Source organism: Leptosomus discolor, chromosome 1 (genome assembly GCF_034619465.1).
Source record: "Leptosomus discolor isolate bLepDis1 chromosome 1, bLepDis1.hap2, whole genome shotgun sequence".
NCBI classification, from domain to species: domain Eukaryota; kingdom Metazoa; phylum Chordata; class Aves; order Leptosomiformes; family Leptosomidae; genus Leptosomus; species Leptosomus discolor.
In genome coordinates this window covers 158,711,902-158,731,417 of record NC_141391.1, presented here as the reverse complement: position 1 = coordinate 158,731,417, position 19,516 = coordinate 158,711,902, and the positions used below count along the sequence as shown (strand labels likewise).

At 47.2% G+C, this 19,516-nt stretch overlaps 1 protein-coding gene across 1 annotated transcript; it reads left to right on the top strand.

Moving 5' to 3' along the window:
- The first annotated feature begins 7,713 nt into the window (after window positions 1–7,713).
- On the top strand, window positions 7,714–14,020 carry CKAP4 (cytoskeleton associated protein 4). Its single transcript, XM_086468399.1, has 2 exons — window positions 7,714–8,079; window positions 12,568–14,020. The coding sequence occupies exons 1-2, from the start codon at window positions 7,714–7,716 to the stop codon at window positions 13,897–13,899; spliced, it is 1,698 nt and encodes a 565-aa protein (XP_086324525.1). The 3' UTR covers window positions 13,900–14,020.
- The last annotated feature ends 5,496 nt before the right edge of the window (window positions 14,021–19,516 follow it).

The following is a 19,516-nucleotide window of genomic DNA, read 5'->3' as shown; positions in this document are numbered from 1 at the left end:
TATGGGACAGATGTATTTGCATAGACCAAAGCCCACTGTAGGTCCTATTAACCTCTGCTATGAAAGTAAGGGCATGAAGCAGGGAACAGAGTTTGGCTATGCAAATGCCAAGTGCCCTGCTCGAGGAGAAGCGCTTGCTCCCAGCAATGTAGAGCACCTGTCAGCCCTGCTGCTCTGAGCCCAGCCTTCGGAGACATTAAATGGGATTAAGTCCAACAGCCTAATCCGATAGCTTCCATAAAGAAGACAATGTTTTAAATAACTCTGTTTGCACTACTTTGTCCCAGTTTGTACACATCACATGGCAACGACAATCTAAGAGAAGCTCAAAAGAGCTTTGGAGAAGACTTGTCTGTGATGGTGTACAGATGGACTGCCTTGTACAGGACTGTTTACACTTCCAAGGACGTTATTTGTTATTATTTTTTACATCCATTTGAGCTTAAATGCCATCTGAAAGATGGCAGAAACCTGAGTTCTGGTCGTTGCTGTGATGGCTGCTGACACCTTTTATTAACTAACCAGCTATATAATTTAAAACTGCAGAATGAGTACTTGGCAGCAAACACCAGGGTCAGTGACTCAAGGGTCCATTTTGTGTGCTGTCTGTGTGGACCGGCAATTGTGGAAACCTGTGGTGCGCAGTGGCCTAGCTTGCACAGGGAGGGAAAGGGATGCTCCAGCCTCACCAAGTAAACTAGCTTCTAAATATTTATATGAAAGATCAAGTTTAAAGGAAAAAATATCTCATGAGTATCATCCTACACCATGGAGTAAGAGATGGAATTCCAGAAAGGGCTGGCTTTAAAATAACTCTTTTTTTTTCAGCTGTAGCAGTGCCTTTCTCCCACAGCACACCAGCTGTTTTAGAGCCCATTCTGAAGTATCTAGCTTGCTCTATCTATCTATCTATCTATCTATCTATCTATCTATCTATCTATCTATCTATCTCAGAGATGTGCAACTGTATATGTAGCTGAGGCACCAAAGACATGCTTCAAGATTCCAGTCCGAAGACCAAGAATCGGTTAGACACTGCAGAACTCATCACTCACACAGGAAAATAATTGTGCAGCCTTTAAATTTGTTCTGCTCAATTAAGAAGATCAATGTCCTTGTGTCTTATATAGGACATGTGGGTATGTGCTGGTTTTGGCTGGGGTAGAGTTAATTTTTGTCATACTAGCTGGTATGGGGCTGTGTTTTGGATTTGTGCTAAAAACAGTGTTGATAGTACAGGGATGTTTTAGTTGATGCTGAGCACTGCTTACACAGTCAAGGCCCTTTCTGCCTCTCACACCGCCCCACCAGTGAGTAGGCTGGGGATGGACAAGAAGTTGGGAGTGGACACAGCCAGCACAGCTCACCCCAACTACGCAAAGGGCTATTCCATGCCATATGACATCATGCTCAGCATATAAAGCTGGGGGGGAGGTTGGCGAGGAGGCACAGCTTGGGGACTGCCTGGGCATTGGTCTGTTGGTGAGAAGCAATTGTTTTCATTTGCATCACTTGTCTTTCTTGGGGTTTATTTCTCTCTCTTTGTTATTTTCTTTTTCATTACAATTTATTATTATTTTCTTTTATTTAAGTTATTAAACTGTTTTTATCTCAACCCACGAGTTTTCTCACTTTTACCCTTCTGATTCTCTCCCCCTCATCCATCTGGGGGAAGTGAGTGAGCAGCTGTGTGGTGCTTAGCTGCTGGCTGGGGTTAAACCACAGCATGGTACAAATTTGGAATTTTGACTAGTGTCTCAAGTTGACCTTAATTCTTGGCCTTTCACTACAGAAGCACTGTTAATTGAAATGAAGGACTAGTTTGTGCTCACCCTTTGCAGCATTTAGTTCATAACCTTTCCTTACTGTTACCAGTAAAACTGGCAAAGACAATAAAGCCTACAATTAATGCACTGCTTTACCCAAACATCAATGCAGCTGCTGAGTGGGTAAAGATGTGCAGCTGCATTTGGCCCCGCAGGTCAGAAATGTCCCAGTATGTGGCTAACTGATGGTTAGAGTGGGAGGAAACGGAAAGGGCATGTTATTGTTTACAGCAGGGCCCATGACAACTAAGTTGAGAACATAACTTGAAGTCACAAGATATTTTGCCCTAATCCTAATAACTGAGCCAGGCAGACTGGCTTTAGCGCTAACAGATGGATGTTAAGACTCTGGGTTGACTGAGAGCATCAGGCCCAGATTTGATAATAGGATCAAGGTTAAGACAAAAGGTCTACAAGGCAGGTGTAAGGATGCTTTCTTACCTTGCTCTTCTGTGGCGCTTCCTGTATTCCAAGGAGAAATAAGTCTTGTGAGAGGCAAACAGGATTGCTACTTCTGCCCACCAAAGTATTTAGCTTCAAATTCACACAGAAGCAAAACAGAATATGGAAGCTTCTCAGAGAAAATGGTACATCAGTCAGCTCCCCAACCGCACCAGACTGCAGTGTCTAGCTACTTTACCACTTCAACAAATTCCTCACGCACTCTCCCCTCAGCACTCGTGGTCTGTCTTTCTCTACATAGGAAACAAAGAGTTTGACCCACTGTGTCAAATACAATAAGAAGCTATTTGTACAGTGGTACTCTTGGTCAGAAATAGTTTGTATTGGTTCCTTGGCGAGAAAAAGCCTTAGCTAGTACATCGCTAACATTTTCCTTGTGACTGCCAAGCTGGAGAAGGAGAAATGGTATGACAGTTACCTATGTTGCCTTACTACCTCAAACAGATTTACATCCCTTGATGCTTAACATTGATGATCCTCCTGATTATTGTCTCTGGTAATGTCCATATGGCTCAGTTCTTATGGTAAACTCTCTGAAATAAACCGCTTCAGAGCTAAAATCCTGGGTCTTAGGGTACTGCTAGAAATCCTAGCCTTTCTAGGCCCTTCCTAAATAGAAATCTGAGATCCTCCTTATTATAAAGTGTGAGACAGCTAAGGCTGTGGCTAGACATTCACTGTGGAAACTCTGCTATTCTAGCTTTCCTAGGGTGCCTTGTTTAATGCTGGAGACTTCTACTCCCGTGGTATTGAGAAGGACAGAGTATCCTGAAGGTTCCTCATCCATTTCAGTGCAAGCCCCTCCCTGTATCAGCTCCAGCCACCTCTGCGATGTATTTAGGACAATCTCCTGACCCTATGCAAGCTCTCCACTACTTGTGAGGGTCAGGACAATCACCTAACCAAATTCTGTTGTGGTGTCCGTACCCTGCAGTCACGCTAGCATCCTCTCCAGCTAGTGACTTTCGGCCTCCAGTCTGTGCATTTGACAGAATTGTGCTGACAAAATGGCTGAGATAATAAACTATAAGTTCTCCTTCTGTCAGCCATGCTAGTAGTTACTGACATGTACAGAACAAACAGTTCAGTTCATCCTAAACCTTGGCAGAAGTATTGAATGGAACTGGATTTGCTGGGCCAACACCAGCGGCTGTGATCCTGCCTAGGTTTAACATTCACTGTCTCTGAAGAATACTCAACCAAAAATTCATTAAAAAAGAATGTACTGTGAATCAAAGGAAAGACCAAGAAAATAAAATATCCTCCAAGACAAAACTTGATTGGATTTCTTGCTGTAAACAAACAGAGAAACAGATACATTAGCACCTCAGGTGTTTTATTTTGCAAGGAGTTATGGCTTGCACATTAATGTCATGATCTTCCACGCGTGGAATGACTCTTGGCAAGCAATGCATTTCCATATAACATAAAACCACAAGAAGGAAATAAATTGAATTTGCACTAGCAGTTCAGCAGCCTAGGTGTAGAACTTGGAAACAGCTTGTTGCTACTAACATTTATTTATGTCTTAGAGACGCTGAAGCTACATGTGTAAGATCTTTGCTCAGAAGCCCCAGTAGAGCTTTAAAGCGTTATTTTCATTCTTTGACTCCATGTCTTGAACAGAATTTTCTTTCATCCTACACAGACCTTTCATATGGGCAAATACTAACAGATACAAACATGAATACAGGCTTTTTAAAAGTTAGCTTTAGATACATACACATTAAAATACAGAAGAAGAGTAACATGTCTGAGGGAGAAATCAACTGCCAAGAAATTTTCATTGCATTGTTCTTGAAAAAAACCCTAATAAATCCTTTTGAACCTACCACCATTACTACTGGTTGTCTAGCAGTTGTTTGCTTTTAGCCCAGGTCTAAATCCATTATTTCTTTGCGTGATCCTAGTCATGAACCCCCTGAGAGAACGCGAGACAGAGACAGTAATAGAAGTCTACTATGTAAGCCTCTCTGGTCTTAACAGTGAAAGAAAGGGGGAAAACGGGATCAGCTTACTTTGTTCATTGATTGTCTTGTGATGAAATGAAAGGCAGTTTTCAAAATTACTTGAGAGTCCATCCTGATAGCCTAGCTACTCAGCATGTCTATCAGATAGGAGGAAGAAAGTGTTAGAAACTGAGTGGCCTCATTGCTCAGGCAGTTGGACTCAATGATCATTGCAGGTCCCTTCCAACAGGAACTATCCTATCCTATCCTATCCTATCCTATCCTATCCTATCCTGTCCTGTCCTGTCCTGTCCTGTCCTATAATCATAGAATCATAAGGTTGGAATAGACCTCTGAGATCATCAAGTCCAACTGTTGACCCAACACCCCCACGTCCAGTAAACCATGTCCCGAAGTGCCACATCTACATGTTTTTGAACACCTCCAGGGACGGTGACTCCACCACTTCCCTGGGCAGCCTGTTCCAATGTCTGACCACTCTTTCAGTAAAGAAATCTTTCCTGATGTCCAATCTAAACCTCCCCTGGCGCAGCTTGAGGCCATTTCCTCTTGTCCCATCACTTGTTACTTGGGAGACGAGACCGACCCCCACCTCCCTACAACCTCCTTTCAGGCAGTTGTAGAGAGCGATAAGGTCTCCCCTCAGCCTCCTCTTCTCCAGACTGAACAACCCCCGTTCCCTCAGCCGCTCCTCACCAGACCTGTTCTCCAGACCCTTCACCAGCTTCGGTGCCCTTCTCTGGACATGCTCCAGCACCTCAGTGTCCTTGTCCTTCTTGTAGTGAGGGGCCCAAAACTGCACACAGCATTCGAGGTGCGACCTCACCAGTGCTGAGTACAGGGGCACGATCACCTCCCTGCTCCTGCTGGCCACACTGTTGCTGATACAGGCCAGGATGCTGTTGGCCTTCTTGGCCACCTGGGCACACTGCTGGCTCATGTTCAGTCGGCTGTCGACCAGTACCCCCAGGTCCTTTTCCACCGGGCAGCTCTCCAGCCACTCAACCCCAAGCCTGTAGCGCTGCATGGGGTTGTTGTGACCCAAGTGCAGGACCTGGCACTTGGCCTTGTTAAACCTCATAGCATTGGCCTCAGCCCATTGATTCCTATCCTATCCTATCCTATCCTATCCTATCCTATCCTATCCTATCCTATCCTGTCCTGTCCTGTCCTGTCCTGTCCTAATTTCTGTCTGAAACATGGGGAAGTGCGGGGATGCAGCAGTGAAGATTGTTTAGCATGTTTTTATTTTTAGGATTCTCCAGTACAAACTCTGTCACACTGGACACTTTGTCATAACACTGTCCTAGGTTCAGAATCCTGAGTCCAAGCACCACATGGAAGCTGCTGGCAACATGCAGACTCCACCTGATGGCAAGATCTCTTCTACTATCTCTGAAATAGCAACTTCCAATATTCATCTTGCTTTGAATTTTCAGGCAACTCATGAAATGGGACTTTCTGGACAGGAGAGTAAGTGTTGCGTGCAATTTCAAAGGGAGCAGTGAACAGGACATCAGCACAGGGGACTCAAGAACTGAAGAAGGCCAAGCAAATTCAAGTGCAATGTACTCCATCAGTTAGTATGTGAAAAGGTTGGTATTGCTGTTGCCTGCAGTGTAGCTATTGAGGTGAAAATATGCCCCAGTCCTTTCTGGTCAAAATTAGGACTCACTTCCAGAATTGTAACTCGTAGTTACAAAAATAAGATGCAGTGACACACCTTGGCCTTGCACTGTGCGTGTGTGCACAACTTTACATAAAAGGTTACAAAAAACCCTTCCCTGTAAGCCATCAGTGATTAAGGGCTTAGACCCAAAGCATCATAAAAGTCTTTAGTGACCTGGCAGACCAGTTAGATGTCTATCAGACAACAGTCACTACGTTAACCTGTTCAGTTAGGGCTAAAGGACATAAAAAGAGATACTATACTGATGAATTCAAGGTGTATTTTTGAAACAGTTAAGTTTTTCTGCACTATCATCTGTCCTGTAGTCTAGCCCAAAGCAGAAGGCAGACAACAGAAGGGGACTTACATTGTGTTTTTCCACAGTCAAGCAAGTACATGGTAACAAGTTAAGATACAACTACTATGTTTCTTAAAAGGATTTAAGCAGCTCTTTGTGATGCTGGAAAATTTGAGGGATTTTCAAAAGAAGTTTTAAAGTTATTCCCATATGACATCTCCCTTCCACTCAAACATGGGTGTAGAGCACATTCTCTCCCACTTTCCACCGTGTAGAAGAGTACCCACACCCCAGCCCTCTACTACTAGTGCCCTAAAATTGCCGTGTCAAGCCCGCCCAGTTCCCTTGCATAAGGATCCTCTATTACACGACCAGATGCAATTTTTTTTTCCCCCAGATATGACCGCTAATTAATTCAACACACAGCAGACTCTTTCCTCCACCTTATCCCTTTGCTCTGTCTTGCTCTCTCCTTCCCCACTCTCCTTTTCTTTCCGGCACATCCCAATCAGTCAGCTCCCACCACTGTCTAATCTGTCTCTATACAAGCAGGAGAAAAATTGCAACGGCGGGCCTGTGCTCCGCTCCACACAAGGGCAGGCCCCCACCGGAGCCAGCGGTGCAGGGAGGCCTGCTTGGCCTTCCCCGACCTCTGCTGGGACATGCTCTGCTGGGAGGATGAATGCAGTGTGTTCACGCCGACATGGAGAGGCAAAAAATGTGCTTGGAACGCAAAGGCTCCGCAGGGAATATTAGTGCTGAGCTCCCGGCGTCTATCGAGTGTGCTCAAAGCTGTCCCTGAAAGAGATGGGAGCGTGTGTCGGGCCAGAAGGACTCCTGCCAGTCGAGGCAGCTGCTGTGTGCCCGAGGGACCACCCCGATGCCAAGCCTCTGCTCTAGACGCACTAGAAGCTGGGGGTGGTGGGTTGCGTACGGAGAAAACAACTTTTTCTCCACGCCTTGCTCTCGGAGCTTGCTGCAGCCGTTTCAGCCGAAATCGCAACCGAGCAAACCAGAAGTTGCATCATGAGGCGGGAGCCCGCCGCGCTCCGCCACCAAACCTACGTGCAAAACTAAAAACCGGCAGCAGGAGGGAGCTGGGCTTGGGGACACCTGGGGGCTGCCAGGGGGGAAGGTCCGGCGCACCCCGCTCTGAAACCCCCCCCGCCCCGAACCCCCCCCCCCCGCCCCCGGTCGGGAGAGGGTCTGCCACCGCGGGGCTGGAGAGGGCAGCCCCCTCCGCCCTGCCCACCGCTCCGCCGTCCCGCTGCCTGCAGCGGGACGGGGCCGAGCCCGTGTGCGTGGCTGCTGCCTCCGGGAGGGACCGGGGCCGTCCCCGTGTGCGTGGCGGCTCCCCGGGGCGGGGGCCGGGGCGGGGCGGGGAGCGCGGCGCTGCCCGGGCCGGCTCCCCCGCCCTCCCTCCATCCCTCCCTCTTTCACCCGCTCCCGCTGCTCCCGCTCGGCGCACGACGGCGGCGGCGTCCCGCCATGTCGGCCGCCAAGCACCGGGGCCCTAAGGGGGGCAGCCCGCCCGCCGCCGCCGCCGCCACCAACGAGCGGGGAGCGCAGCCCGGCGGCGCCGAGGAGGCGGCGGCGGCGAAGAAGCCGGCAGCGGCGGCGCACGGCCGGGGCGGCAGGGCCGCCGCAGGGGGCGGGGGGGGCCGCTCCGGCGCTGGCCCGCGCCGCGGCTGGGCGCTGCTGCTGGGCGCCGCGGTGGTGCTGGGCGCCGCGCTGCCCGCCGGCTGGTATGTGCGGCAGCTGCGGGAGGAGGTCGGGCAGAGCGCCCGGGAGAGAGAGGCCTCCGGCCGGCAGCGGCAGGAGCTGGCCGCCACCCTGGACACCGTGGTGCAGAAGGTAGCGCGGCGCCGGGCACTGTCGAGGGGGCGGGCGGGTTGCCCCGCGGGGCCGCTCCGCGCTGGCGGCGCCGGGAGAGGGCGGGCTGGGGAGCGGCGGGGCACTCGGCGTGGCAGGGGCAGCAGCCGCCCCTGCAGAAGGGGGAATGGGGATGTTGATCCCTTAAATCGGCAGCCGCGCAGCTCTCGGATAGCTCGGCTGGCGGGAAAGCAAACGTGTCTTATTCCCCCCCCCCCCGCTCCGTGCTCCCTCCGTGAAGATGCTTTTATGGCATTAGAGGGACAAATAGAGGCTGGGCCGCCGTTTTCCCCGCGCATGCAAACGTGGCCTCGGTAAAGCGAGAAATCCCTGCCAGGCAGAGCGGGGCCGGGCCGGGCCGGGGCGGGGCGGCCCCCGGGACAGCCCGCAGCGGCGGCCGCAGCCGGCTCTTTGCCCAGCCTGCTCTTCCAGGGCTTGGGCGTGAAGCCATTTTATGTAACGCAGTCGGCAGGCTACGTGTTGGCAGGAGCTCAGACCTGCAGTTTCGAGAGCCTGCTGGCGGTAATTTTATATCTTCGACTCTCGCAAATCGCTAAAACCCGAGCGTGGCAGACGGGCCACGTCGAGCGGGCAGGTGTGCGCGCCGAGGGAGGTGGTGTGGCAGCGCGGTCGGACGTGGCAGGATCCTGCCTCGACGTCCCCACGCACTCTAGCAAACAAAACCTGTGCCAGCTCCACCGGACAGCAGAGGCCGAGCCAGAAACGCTGCTCCTGCCGTACCCTGCCTTCCACGTTCCTCTTGCTGAGGGAGCAAGACTCACCGTGACCGTGGCAGTCCAGGGCTGCGGAAAAGCTGTGAAGTTGTTGGCAAAGGGTGTGGCTCAAAGGAAGCGAAAGAAATTCTCATTTACTCTCCTCGATTCTTCACTCAGACTTTATTAGCCCCCAGGCTAGAGTTTGACAAATGGCAATGGCCATCTGGATATGTCTCAGGGTGTGTAAAACCTTTAAAAAATGGCATATATGGAGGCATCATCAACATGTAATTAAGTTCCTGTCTAGGGAATAGGTAAATTGGTTGGAAAGCAGTATGTAAAGTTACGACTCAGTCAGATCAAAGAAAATGAAGTTCTTGTCTCAGGTTGACTCCTTTGTGCATGGTGAGCCACCTCCGTATGGCCGTGCAGATGCAGATTCCCCATGTTCCCTGCGAGCTTGGGCCCAGGCCGGCAGCGAGGGGACAGGGCAGTGGGACAGGCACTGGCAGGGATCATTCATCTGTTCTGTGGAGCTCCCAGCAGTGCGGTCGCCTGCACACATGGAGTTTCTAGGGTCAGTCTGGGTGTTTCCTCTCCCTTACAACGAGGAGGAAAAGGAAAACTCATGTGAGGGGGGAAAAGGGTTGTAAAATTCAGGGCTATAGTGTTGTTTCTGAACCTAATTTTTAATCCTGGGGTTTTTACTGACTGATGACTGGGCCATTATTTGAACTAGCAAGGGTTGTTGGTTTTTCCTAGTTTTTAATGCATTTTTACAGATTCTTTGTAGGAAGGAAGAAATTGCAATGGCAGGGTATGCAGGACATAAGAATATGTGAGTATAGAACCCAGATGTATATGCAATATGTAAGTCCTTCCAAGCATAGGAATGGGTACAATTTGCTGCCTCCCATCTCCATGTTGTTGCACAAAATCATAGGTATATGTTACATATTCTAGGAGACAGGTATATAACGGAAGTTTATAAATAGTTGGTTTCAGAGAGAACTGAAACTGTTTTGTGTATAGCAGATGGCTCATGCTAGACGTATTTATAGTAGTGCAAGAATTAAAGGCAGCGGAAGAGATTGCACAGAGTTTTGATGTAATCCTGGAAAGCTTTGCTTGCTGTGATTTGGTGAATGTACCTGAGGGAGAAAAGTCCAGGCTGTATCTCATTGCTCTACAAAAGTGCAGGGTCGTGCATTGTACTTGAGGAGTGCTGTCAGTGCAGGCTGCTGCGTGGAACTGGCTTTGCCCTTCTGTCTTCTACTGCAGAGAGCTCCTGTCAGGAGTAAGCATTATATAAACTCATCTGCTTTACACATCAGCAGTGGGAGGAGAAAGGAAATGATGTGGAAGTTTAGTCTTTAATATAGCACAAATTCTCAGAGAGGCCAAGGTCGTTTGGTGTTTAAACACAAGATGGCATGACCAGTTAGAGAAGACATAGTTGTTAGCTATAGCTCTATTTTTATATCCTATTTATGCTGTTAAACCTTTCAAGGGCTATAGTTTCAAACCTTATCAGCCATGAACACTAAACAGGCAAACTCACCCATAGGTGCACACACAAACCAACAGTTCAGTGAATGTGAACTATGCTATGGAGTTTTGAGCTTTACCCCTCTCATGTAAGGGGTTTCCTTTGGGCCCTAGTGGCTCTTGGTTAGGACAGAGCAGATTAGAGGCTGGTCTCATTTGAAGACCCCAGCCCATTTTATTATGTCAGAGCTCTCTGATCTTCAAGTGGCTGGCCCAGCTGGAGGTATAGGAGAACAGCTTCAAGTTACCCCATGAGCACTGCCCGAATGCAGTGGAAGGAGCAGGTATAAAGTGCTTCCACTGCGGAGAGGTGGGATCTGTCTCTGTCAAACATAGAGCAGCAGAGACCTTCTGGCCCTCTGGAGAGTTCTCCTGGCCATTTCTGATGCCTTTTCTTAGACTAACAATTGAAGATAGTTAATTGCAAGTACGAGTTTGGTGATTTGATTGGAATGAGTCAAAGAAAATAAATTCTGTCATGAGAAGGGGAGGAGAACTTTCCTGTGCCCTCCTTTTAAATTTCTGAAGTCCATTTATAATGATACAGAAAAAGCTCTCTATGTTCGAAAAAATTAGAATGAATGACAGCTAAGACGTAATGAAGAAGAGGTTGGTAAGTCAGTGGCTGGTGCCCTGCTGCAATATATATGGCAGTATTACCTGCTTCCCTACCCCTTAGCTCATTTCTGGTTTTGTGTGTCAGCACTAGAGAATACAAGTATAGGGAATGTAAAGTCATTACAAGCCTTTTTAATGGAAGAGGGGTAAAAAATAAGTCATCTTTATGGGTTTCTTCAAACTGCAGGGATCTATTGGAGCAAGGGCAAGTCTCATGGCCAAACTCTACAATCCTTAGACAGTGTAGACTTCTGTGGAAACCAAGGAGGATTTGGCCAGGGATTTAGTCTTGCAAAATTACATACAAATAACTTATTTTCTAGTTAGTAAGTCTGTTAGGTCTTTTGAAAATAATTTCTAGGTTCAGAGTCTTGACTGGGAACTGCTGGAGCCTCCTTCAGTTAAAAAGGGAAAAAAAAATAGAAGCTCTGTATATTTCTTTCTAAGAACATATAAAATATACTTCCTTCTATTTATAAAATAAAGCCACCCCTCCGGCTGTGTATCTAATCAGTAAACATGGCAGCCCGTGTGGCATGACTGATTAATATACCCCTCAGACATAGGGAGTAGCATCAGGCAAGGCAAGATGCATTACTCAGCACTTGCCATCCTGCCAAAGCCTTGAGGTATTTTCTACGTGATGGTTTCCTGTTGAAGCCAGTGGGAGTTCTTACATTGCTTCACAAAGTTTAAAAAAACATAACCCACACACGCACAAAAAGATTTCTCCACAGTCTTGACACTGATGTCTGCTTGGCCTCAAAACTAATGTGTGCTTCCCCGTTGGTATGCCTGGATCTTACCTTTAAATGTGAGAGTAAGTGAATATGGTGGCCACTCACCCCTTGACCTTTCCCCTTTTGCTGCTACTAAAACCAACTGTGGTTTTCATAACTGGGAAGCTTAATAGCATACCTGAGGGAGTGGTAACATCTTTCTGTGAGTATTAACCTGAGATAGATGCAAGCCAGGCCCCTTGGCAGCTGCTGTGTACACAGGCAGAGAACAAAGCCATACGTGTGCCCCTGTTCGCTAAGAGCATGTGGGTGAATAAGGAGGTACTAAGTCTTTAGAACATTGAAGCCTTTCTGTGTTTTTTAGCTTAAAAAATAGTTAACAAGAAGAATCTGTGTCTCCATTGGTGTCTAAGGAGCAGCAAAATGTCATGATTACTACTCCCATTCTCCAGCCATTCCCAGCTCCCCTTTCCCTCTAATTTTTCCTGTTACTCTTTCTTGTCTACTTTGAAACTTCTTTCATGTTCAGGAGTTGCTCTGGATTCAAACTCTGGAGGCTCGAGTTTGATTTTCACTGCCATGGATTTTCTGGATCATCTGTGGCAGGTCACTGAGGCCAAGGATCCTCAGCAGAAGATGTATATTATCTATAGAGCTGCAAGGCTCTAGATGCAGGGCTTTTTGTGCCTCCTGTATCCGTATGCCATAGGGTCGCCTCAGGGAGCATGAAGGATTGAAAGGTGATCATTTCATATGGTAACAAGGGCCATAAGGATCTTAGACACAAAGGGTAAGGATCTAGGTAAGGATGAAATTGTAAGTATTAATCATGTGGATTTCTGTTTCAGGTGCGTTCCCTTCAAGCCACATTTGGAGAATTTGAATCCATGATGAAAATTGCTCAGCAGAAGCAAGAGGTCACTGAGAAGGCTGTTAAACAAGGGGAGAGTGAAATAAACCGGATCAGTGAAGTGCTTCAGAAGCTGCAAAATGAAATTTTGAAAGACTTGTCTGACGGCATCCACATGGTGAAGGATGCAAGGGAACGAGACTTCACATCTCTGGAAAACACAGTGGAAGAGAGACTAACAGAGCTAACCAAGTCTATAAATGACAACATCGCTGTATTCACTGAAGTCCAGCAGAGGAGCCAAGATGAAATCAACAATATGAAAGCAAAGGTGGATTCACTAGAAGAGGCAGATGTGTATAAACATGAAATTAAGGTGCTAAAAGATGCCTTTGATAATCTGCAGGCGTCCATGAAAACCAAAGAAAAGGACATCGAGACTTTGAAGAGTACAATAGAATCCATGGAGTCTGATGTGTATACTGAAGTGAAAGAGCTAGTCAACCTCAAACAAGAACATGAGAAATTCAAAGAGGCTGCAGACACTGAACACCTTTCATTAAAAGCTTTACAAGAGAAAGTTCTGAGAGCTGAGGATTCTATTATGCAGCTCCCTGGTGACATTAAAAGGCTCGATGAAGATTTACTGCAAGTTAAAGCCAACCTCAACAAATGGGAAGAGAATGAACTCTTCAGAAAAGCATTAGAAACTTTTGGGAAGAACAGGGAAGGACTGGAGTCTCGGTTGAGGCACATAGAAGACAGCCTGGAGTCTCTAACTTCTGTTGCTGCTCAAAACAGTGAAAAGTTGCAATCTTTCCTTTCTAAGGAGGCAGAATATGAGAATAAGCTCAGTACCCTAGAACAAAGCATTACTGCTCTTCAGGGAATCTCCGATATGGACGTAACTTCAGTCACAGACATTCTGAAAAATCTTGGTGAATCACAGACGTCGCTGTACAATGACGTGGAAAACTTGAGGAGAAGCATCAGTGACCTGCCATCCTCCGGTGCTCTTCAGGATGTCCAGAAGCAAATTAGTACTTTGTTGGATCAAGGAAGTCTTCAGACAGGTCAAGCACATTCTCAAGGCTATCTTGAAAAATTTTCTTCTGTGGAAGGCTCTGTAGATGAACTGAGATCTTCTGTCAGCCAGGTTGATTCTGATTTGAAAATGATAAGAACTGCAGTGGATAGTTTAGTCTCCTACTCGGTGAAAATTGAAAATAATGAGAACAACTTGGAGTCTGTGAAGAGCTCAATAGATGATCTGAGGAATGATCTGGAAAGGTTGTTTGTGAAAGTAGAAAAAATACATGAAAAAGTCTAGGCAGCAATGCTCCTTGTGCAAATAATGGATTAAGGAGAATAGCTTTTGTATGCCCAATTTTTTACTCTTTTTAAAAGCAATTTGATACCTCCAAAGAGAATAAGAATACTTTAATAATAGAGACAGTTCTGCTTATTTCTTTTATTTCTCTTTTGTGTAGTGGTTTTTTTTTTTTTAATTTTGTTTTAAGAAAACATGAGTTTAGTTGGGGGTTGAGTTTCTAAGGGCTCATCTTCTCTATAAAGTTGTACCGCTGTAACCGTAGTGGTGTAACTAAGGCACTACAGCCTCGTTAGCATGGGCACATACTTAATGGCATGAAGGTGTTTCACCCTATGACACTAGATATCTCACACAGAAGGGCTACAGCTGTTCTGGTACGAAAAGCGTACTGCTGTACACACTGAGAATTTTACTGGTATGTTTTGGTTTAAGAAACAAATGAACAAACCTGCAGCCCTATCTTAAACTGTTCAGACCATTAAACTTAAGTGTGGACCGGGTTTGAAGCAACTCATCCGTTTCTGCAGTTGGGGACTCAGCCATGCGGTCAGTTTACCAGGTGTCAGCCGAGCTGTGAGTCCTTAATCTGTACCAAGGAGCTAACAAGGGGTTTGCTGAACCCCCTGAAGGGAAGGCTTGAGGTAAGTGGCATTGCCTGGGGCTAAGACCTAAGAGAGGTCTTCCACCCGTGGCTGGAGAGATTCATTCTTTGTGATCACGGGCTTTTTTGCCAGCGTCTTCAGCTGCTGGTCCGGAAGATCAGTGCTTAAAAGGGACATCTGAAGGATGGGATTAATTTCAAGAGGGTACAGTAATATTTTTGTCGTATTTTTGGATCATTTACGTGATGAGGCAGCGTCTTTCCTGGAAAGCCCAAATTTATCTGTGATATGGGATTTTCTGTAAAAAATATGATGAATTTGAATGAGGAAAGAGGACTAAAATTGCACCTCTCGTGTTCCATGTATAGCAAGCATGCTAATGATAACAGTACACTCCAAAACACACAAGGGGGAAAATCACCATGAAATCAGCAGAATTGCTTCTAAGGCATATACGTGTCCAAGTTTTCACATACCTGACAGTGACCTGAACTCTTGTTACGCATTCAGGACTTGGTGCCTGATTCTTGTCACCATTGTCACCGGGTGTCCACCTGGGGCATTGGTAGCACAGGATCCTTCTAGGAACTGGCTGAGGATAAAGTGTTGTAGTTCTCTAGATGTTCATTTAAAAAACACTTTCTCATGGAGCTTTCTTGGTTTTCTGGCTTTTTGGAAAGGATTTCTAATATTCTTCCTTTTCATGTTTACTTTTGAACTTTATCCAAAGATTTGGTAAAGGAGTCTGCACATGGATACCTTGGAAGTAGGTCATGGGCATCATGCCCACTTCAGCCTGCACTAGCCAGATACGTGGCTATGTTAGAAGAATTCCTAGAAACAGTACCTCCCAGAATGGTGTGCTTGTGGGAACAGCGCAGGTGGAAAGGAGTTCTCCTCCGTAAATAAGATACTAAGCCATATCTAGTGTTGTTCCCACTGTAAAGATTTGCTAGCAAAGGAAGAGGGACCCGTGGCATTAAGGTAACTGTTGTCACTGTTGGAACTGCACTGTTCTTTGTTGACTTCTCAAGTTCTTGAACAATGTTGTTTAGGTTACTGTGAAATGAACTGTATGGCTTATTTGCGGTATTTTTAATACATAATAAACATTTGGAATATTCTTTGCACCTTTTTTTGATCGCTGCTTACTTAAAGTTGTGTTTCCCAGGATGCTTCCAGTGTGGTACAAGAAAGGGCTTGGGGGAAGCACCAGGTGTGATGCAGCCCTGTACTTGTTCTCAGCTCTCATAGGGAAACGTGGAGGCACTCTTCTCTGTTGTGGTTACAGAGGAACTCGTGGACAACAGGGTTTGAGTCAGAACAACGCAGCGGTGTTGACCATTGGGCTCAGAAGCCCAAGGTGTGTGTGTGAGGTGTGAAGTACGTGATTTACGCAATGAATGGATGCTACGTCAGTCACCGCTGGCAATGCCTTGGTAAGGCTTTGTCAATGCCCAAGGCATGTAGAGCAGAAATAATGTACAGAGAGGAACTATATAATCTTTCCAAAGTGGCTGCTTTTTTTGTGTAGCTTTGAGTGCTGGGTTGCAAGGCCCATAAACTGATACCACCCTCATGATGGATGCCTGGCTTTCAAAAGTTTGGGAAAGGGTGGTTTCAGGAGTATGGGCATCATCATGTCCTGCCAATTCCTGAGGCCAAATTCACAGAAGTAGGTAATCCCTGTTACTAGACTACCTATGTTCAACACAATGGTGAGTACAGCAGCCCCTCCATCTAAAAGAGATTTGATAAAACCTGTTGACAGCAAGCTGGCCATGAGCATGCAGTGGCTTTAAAGAGTAGTAGCCACATGATGAAGGAACCTAAAGAGCCTGTAAAGCCATCAGAGGAACCGGGCCATATTTGATCTGAAAAATTAAATGAAGAATTACTAGTTACACTTTTAGTAGCCTATTTTTTATGGCAAGCTATTGAAATTATTTCTCTACAGAAGAATAATAATTCTCCATAAATAACATGGCTGGAGGCAGGTACAGCAGCAAGATCCTTTGGTGGGCTGGAGGTTCAGCTTTTGTGTTTGGCTTGACAGTTTCATCAAACACAAAGACTTCCTGATTGCCTCAGAAATGCTTGCAGAGCTCATCCAGTCCTTGTGCTGATTTTTACCATTGTTCTTACTCTTTGCAATAAGGCAGTGGAGAAGGACTCAAGCAAGATAATAGTCTATGTTGCCAGTGTTCTTTTACATTAATAGTTCATCAATAACATGCTCGTACAGTAACAAGTTTCAACTGAAACTGTCCACGTGATTGATGAGGTATTGATCAAGCCAGTTCCTTTAACGTTTGTCTTCATTTTCAATTCTCATAAGTGGAGAAGCCATTAGGCCAAGGCACTGTGGACTTGATCACACTGAAAGGTCTTGCCTAAACAGCTACACTGGCAAACATGATGGAGATAAATTGTGCTGCTGCAGGGACTTCTCCCAGTAGGGCTTTTGACCTCTGCTTCAAGTGAAATAACCTATAACAGCACACAGAGTTTCTCGTGGCCTAAATGTCTATGTTATAGGTTTTATTAGAAAATGGATTAGTGATTTAGGCTTTTTACCATCTTACTTGACGTAACTCAGCTGGTAGCAGATACTACAACCAAAACAGTCACATCTTTCCCCTCCCTAAACATCTATAAGCTAAGCTGCAAAGTTAAGCGACTGCAGGAAAAAAAGGTCTTCTGAGATGTACAAACACCAGAATAGCCTGAAACCCACGCAACGTGGGCCCTCCGCTGCCCAGCGCCGCCAAGGGCAGTCTCTGCAGCCTGGGGCGCTTCCTAGAAACGTGCGGCTGAGCTGGAGAGACGCTGAAGAGGGAGAATGATGATGGTGATCAGAGGTAACACGTTCTGTGAAACCAAGACTGAACAACTGGGCCTGTTCAGACTTAGAAAAAAAAAAGTGGAGGGAGGATCGCGGGGAAAAGAGGGACGGAAGTAGGAACAAACACCCTCCAACTGCCTAAAAGGCACTTCTGCGGAAAGAACGAACCCGCGCCGTGGCGGGGCCGAGGCGGTGCAGGCGGAAGCGCCGCCGGCGAGCGGCGAGGACGCCGTCATGGCGGCGGGGGGGGCCGCTGAGCAGGTAGGGGAGGCAGAAGCACGGCTGGCACCGAGCGGGCCCTCCGCTTTCGCCGCGGCGGCAGGGCGGCCAGGGAGCCCCGCCGTGACACGGCCGCGGACGCGAAGCAGCGTACGGCCCGGCTCAGCCCCCACCGCCGGGCCGGGAGAGGGGGCGGCAGCGGGGCGGCCGGGCGGGCAGCGTCATGGCGGCGGGTGCCCCCCGGTGGCGGCGCCGAGGCGCGGCAGCCGGCGGCTCGGGAAGGGCCGGCCGCCAGCCCACCCGGCCGCCCCGCTGGCGTTCCGTCCCTGGTCAGGGGCCGGGAAGGTGCCCAGCCTGGCGCCTACTGCTCCCAAAAGCCGGGTGCCAGCGCACAATCCCCCGCCCGCTCCGCCCGCCCCGTCCCCCTTCTGCGGGTCGCACAGCGGCATCGGCCCCTGTGCCCCGTGTAATGCGCTCCTGGTGCGCTACCATCCTCCCGGGAAAACCCCTCATCCAGTGCTGGGCCGGTTCTAGAAGCAACAGCTCCTTAGCCTGCCCCGTTTAGCCCTTTTGTTAATAACTGGCCCGTTTGGTGTGTCATCATCGGCTGAGTTTATAGGTGTTTAGAGAGGGGGAAGATGTGACGGTTTTGGTTTTAGTATCAGCTGTACGTGATACTTAGCACCGGGAGATTCTAATCCCTGTTCATCTTCTGAATGCTCGTACATTGCTGCTCCACTGCCCTTCCTGTGCTTATTTTGGTCATTGTCATCCTCTGCCCACCATGAGCAGACATTCACCGATGTCAGAAGTGCAGGGTCAGAATATTTACACGCACACTTACTTGTAAACCCTGGCATGAGATGGTCAAACAGCAGACAAAATGATCCCTTTTCCCAAGAGCCCATTTGGTCTAACACTGACCGAGGATGCTCAAAGAGCAATTCTACCTCGGAAAAAGTGTTTTTGCTGATTGCTCGCACAGCAAAACCTCTCCAGAATCCAGATAACAGTATGTTGCAAGCTCCCAATGCATATCTTCTCAGGAGTCAAGGCTTGCTCATGCACTGAGGAAGGGAACTTGGAAATCTGTTTATAAGAGCAGAGCTCAATGATTCCTGCATTTATAATGCAAATGCTGAAACCCAGAGCTATTCAGAGTTAATGCAGCATCACAGTTGTAGTCTGCTAGACTTCAGACAAAGAGATCCCTGAACTCTGCTTTTTTTTTTTTTGTATTGGAGCTTATGGAGCAGGTGTTCCTTTGGCTGCTACGGATATACAAATAATACATCTCAAAATCTTTTCCAGGATGGTGCTGTCTAGATGCTCAGCTTAGCATTGGGGACAAATCTTTTCTCAAGTGATTCCGATTTCACTGTGAGAGGAATGAAAGCCAAAGAAGCATTTTTTTCATTTTACTACATATCCTTTTTAGAAAAAAATAGTTTAGATTAAATACTCGTTCCCCAATTAACTCCTGCACCACACCCTGGTGTCCATCCACAATTCTAGAGGAAGAAGCTAGTTCAAATAAGGCCAGCTTTGTTCCACTCAGAAAGATTTTCCTTTGGCACTCTCTAGATATAAATATGTGCAATTCCTGTGGATAATCCTTTCCTGTCAATACTGCTGAGGCTGGAGTTGGGATGTAGTGCTAGAGCTATGAGTAAGGATAGAAAACAAGAAGGGGAGAAAAGAATGTTACCTTGAAACTTTCAATTTTTTTTTAGTGCTCTGACTTTCAAATGAAGTTCTCATAATGTTTTCTTTCCCCCTCCTTTCTCCCTTTTTACCAAACTCAAACTTCGCATCAATATATACATGTCAGGGGGATGCAGAATATGGTTCTTAAATATTATTTTCTATACAGTCATAATTTGAAGCCACAAGCAAAAATGGGCCTTGAGGTGGTAGCCACTGCGGAGCCACTGGTTTAGAGAGAGCA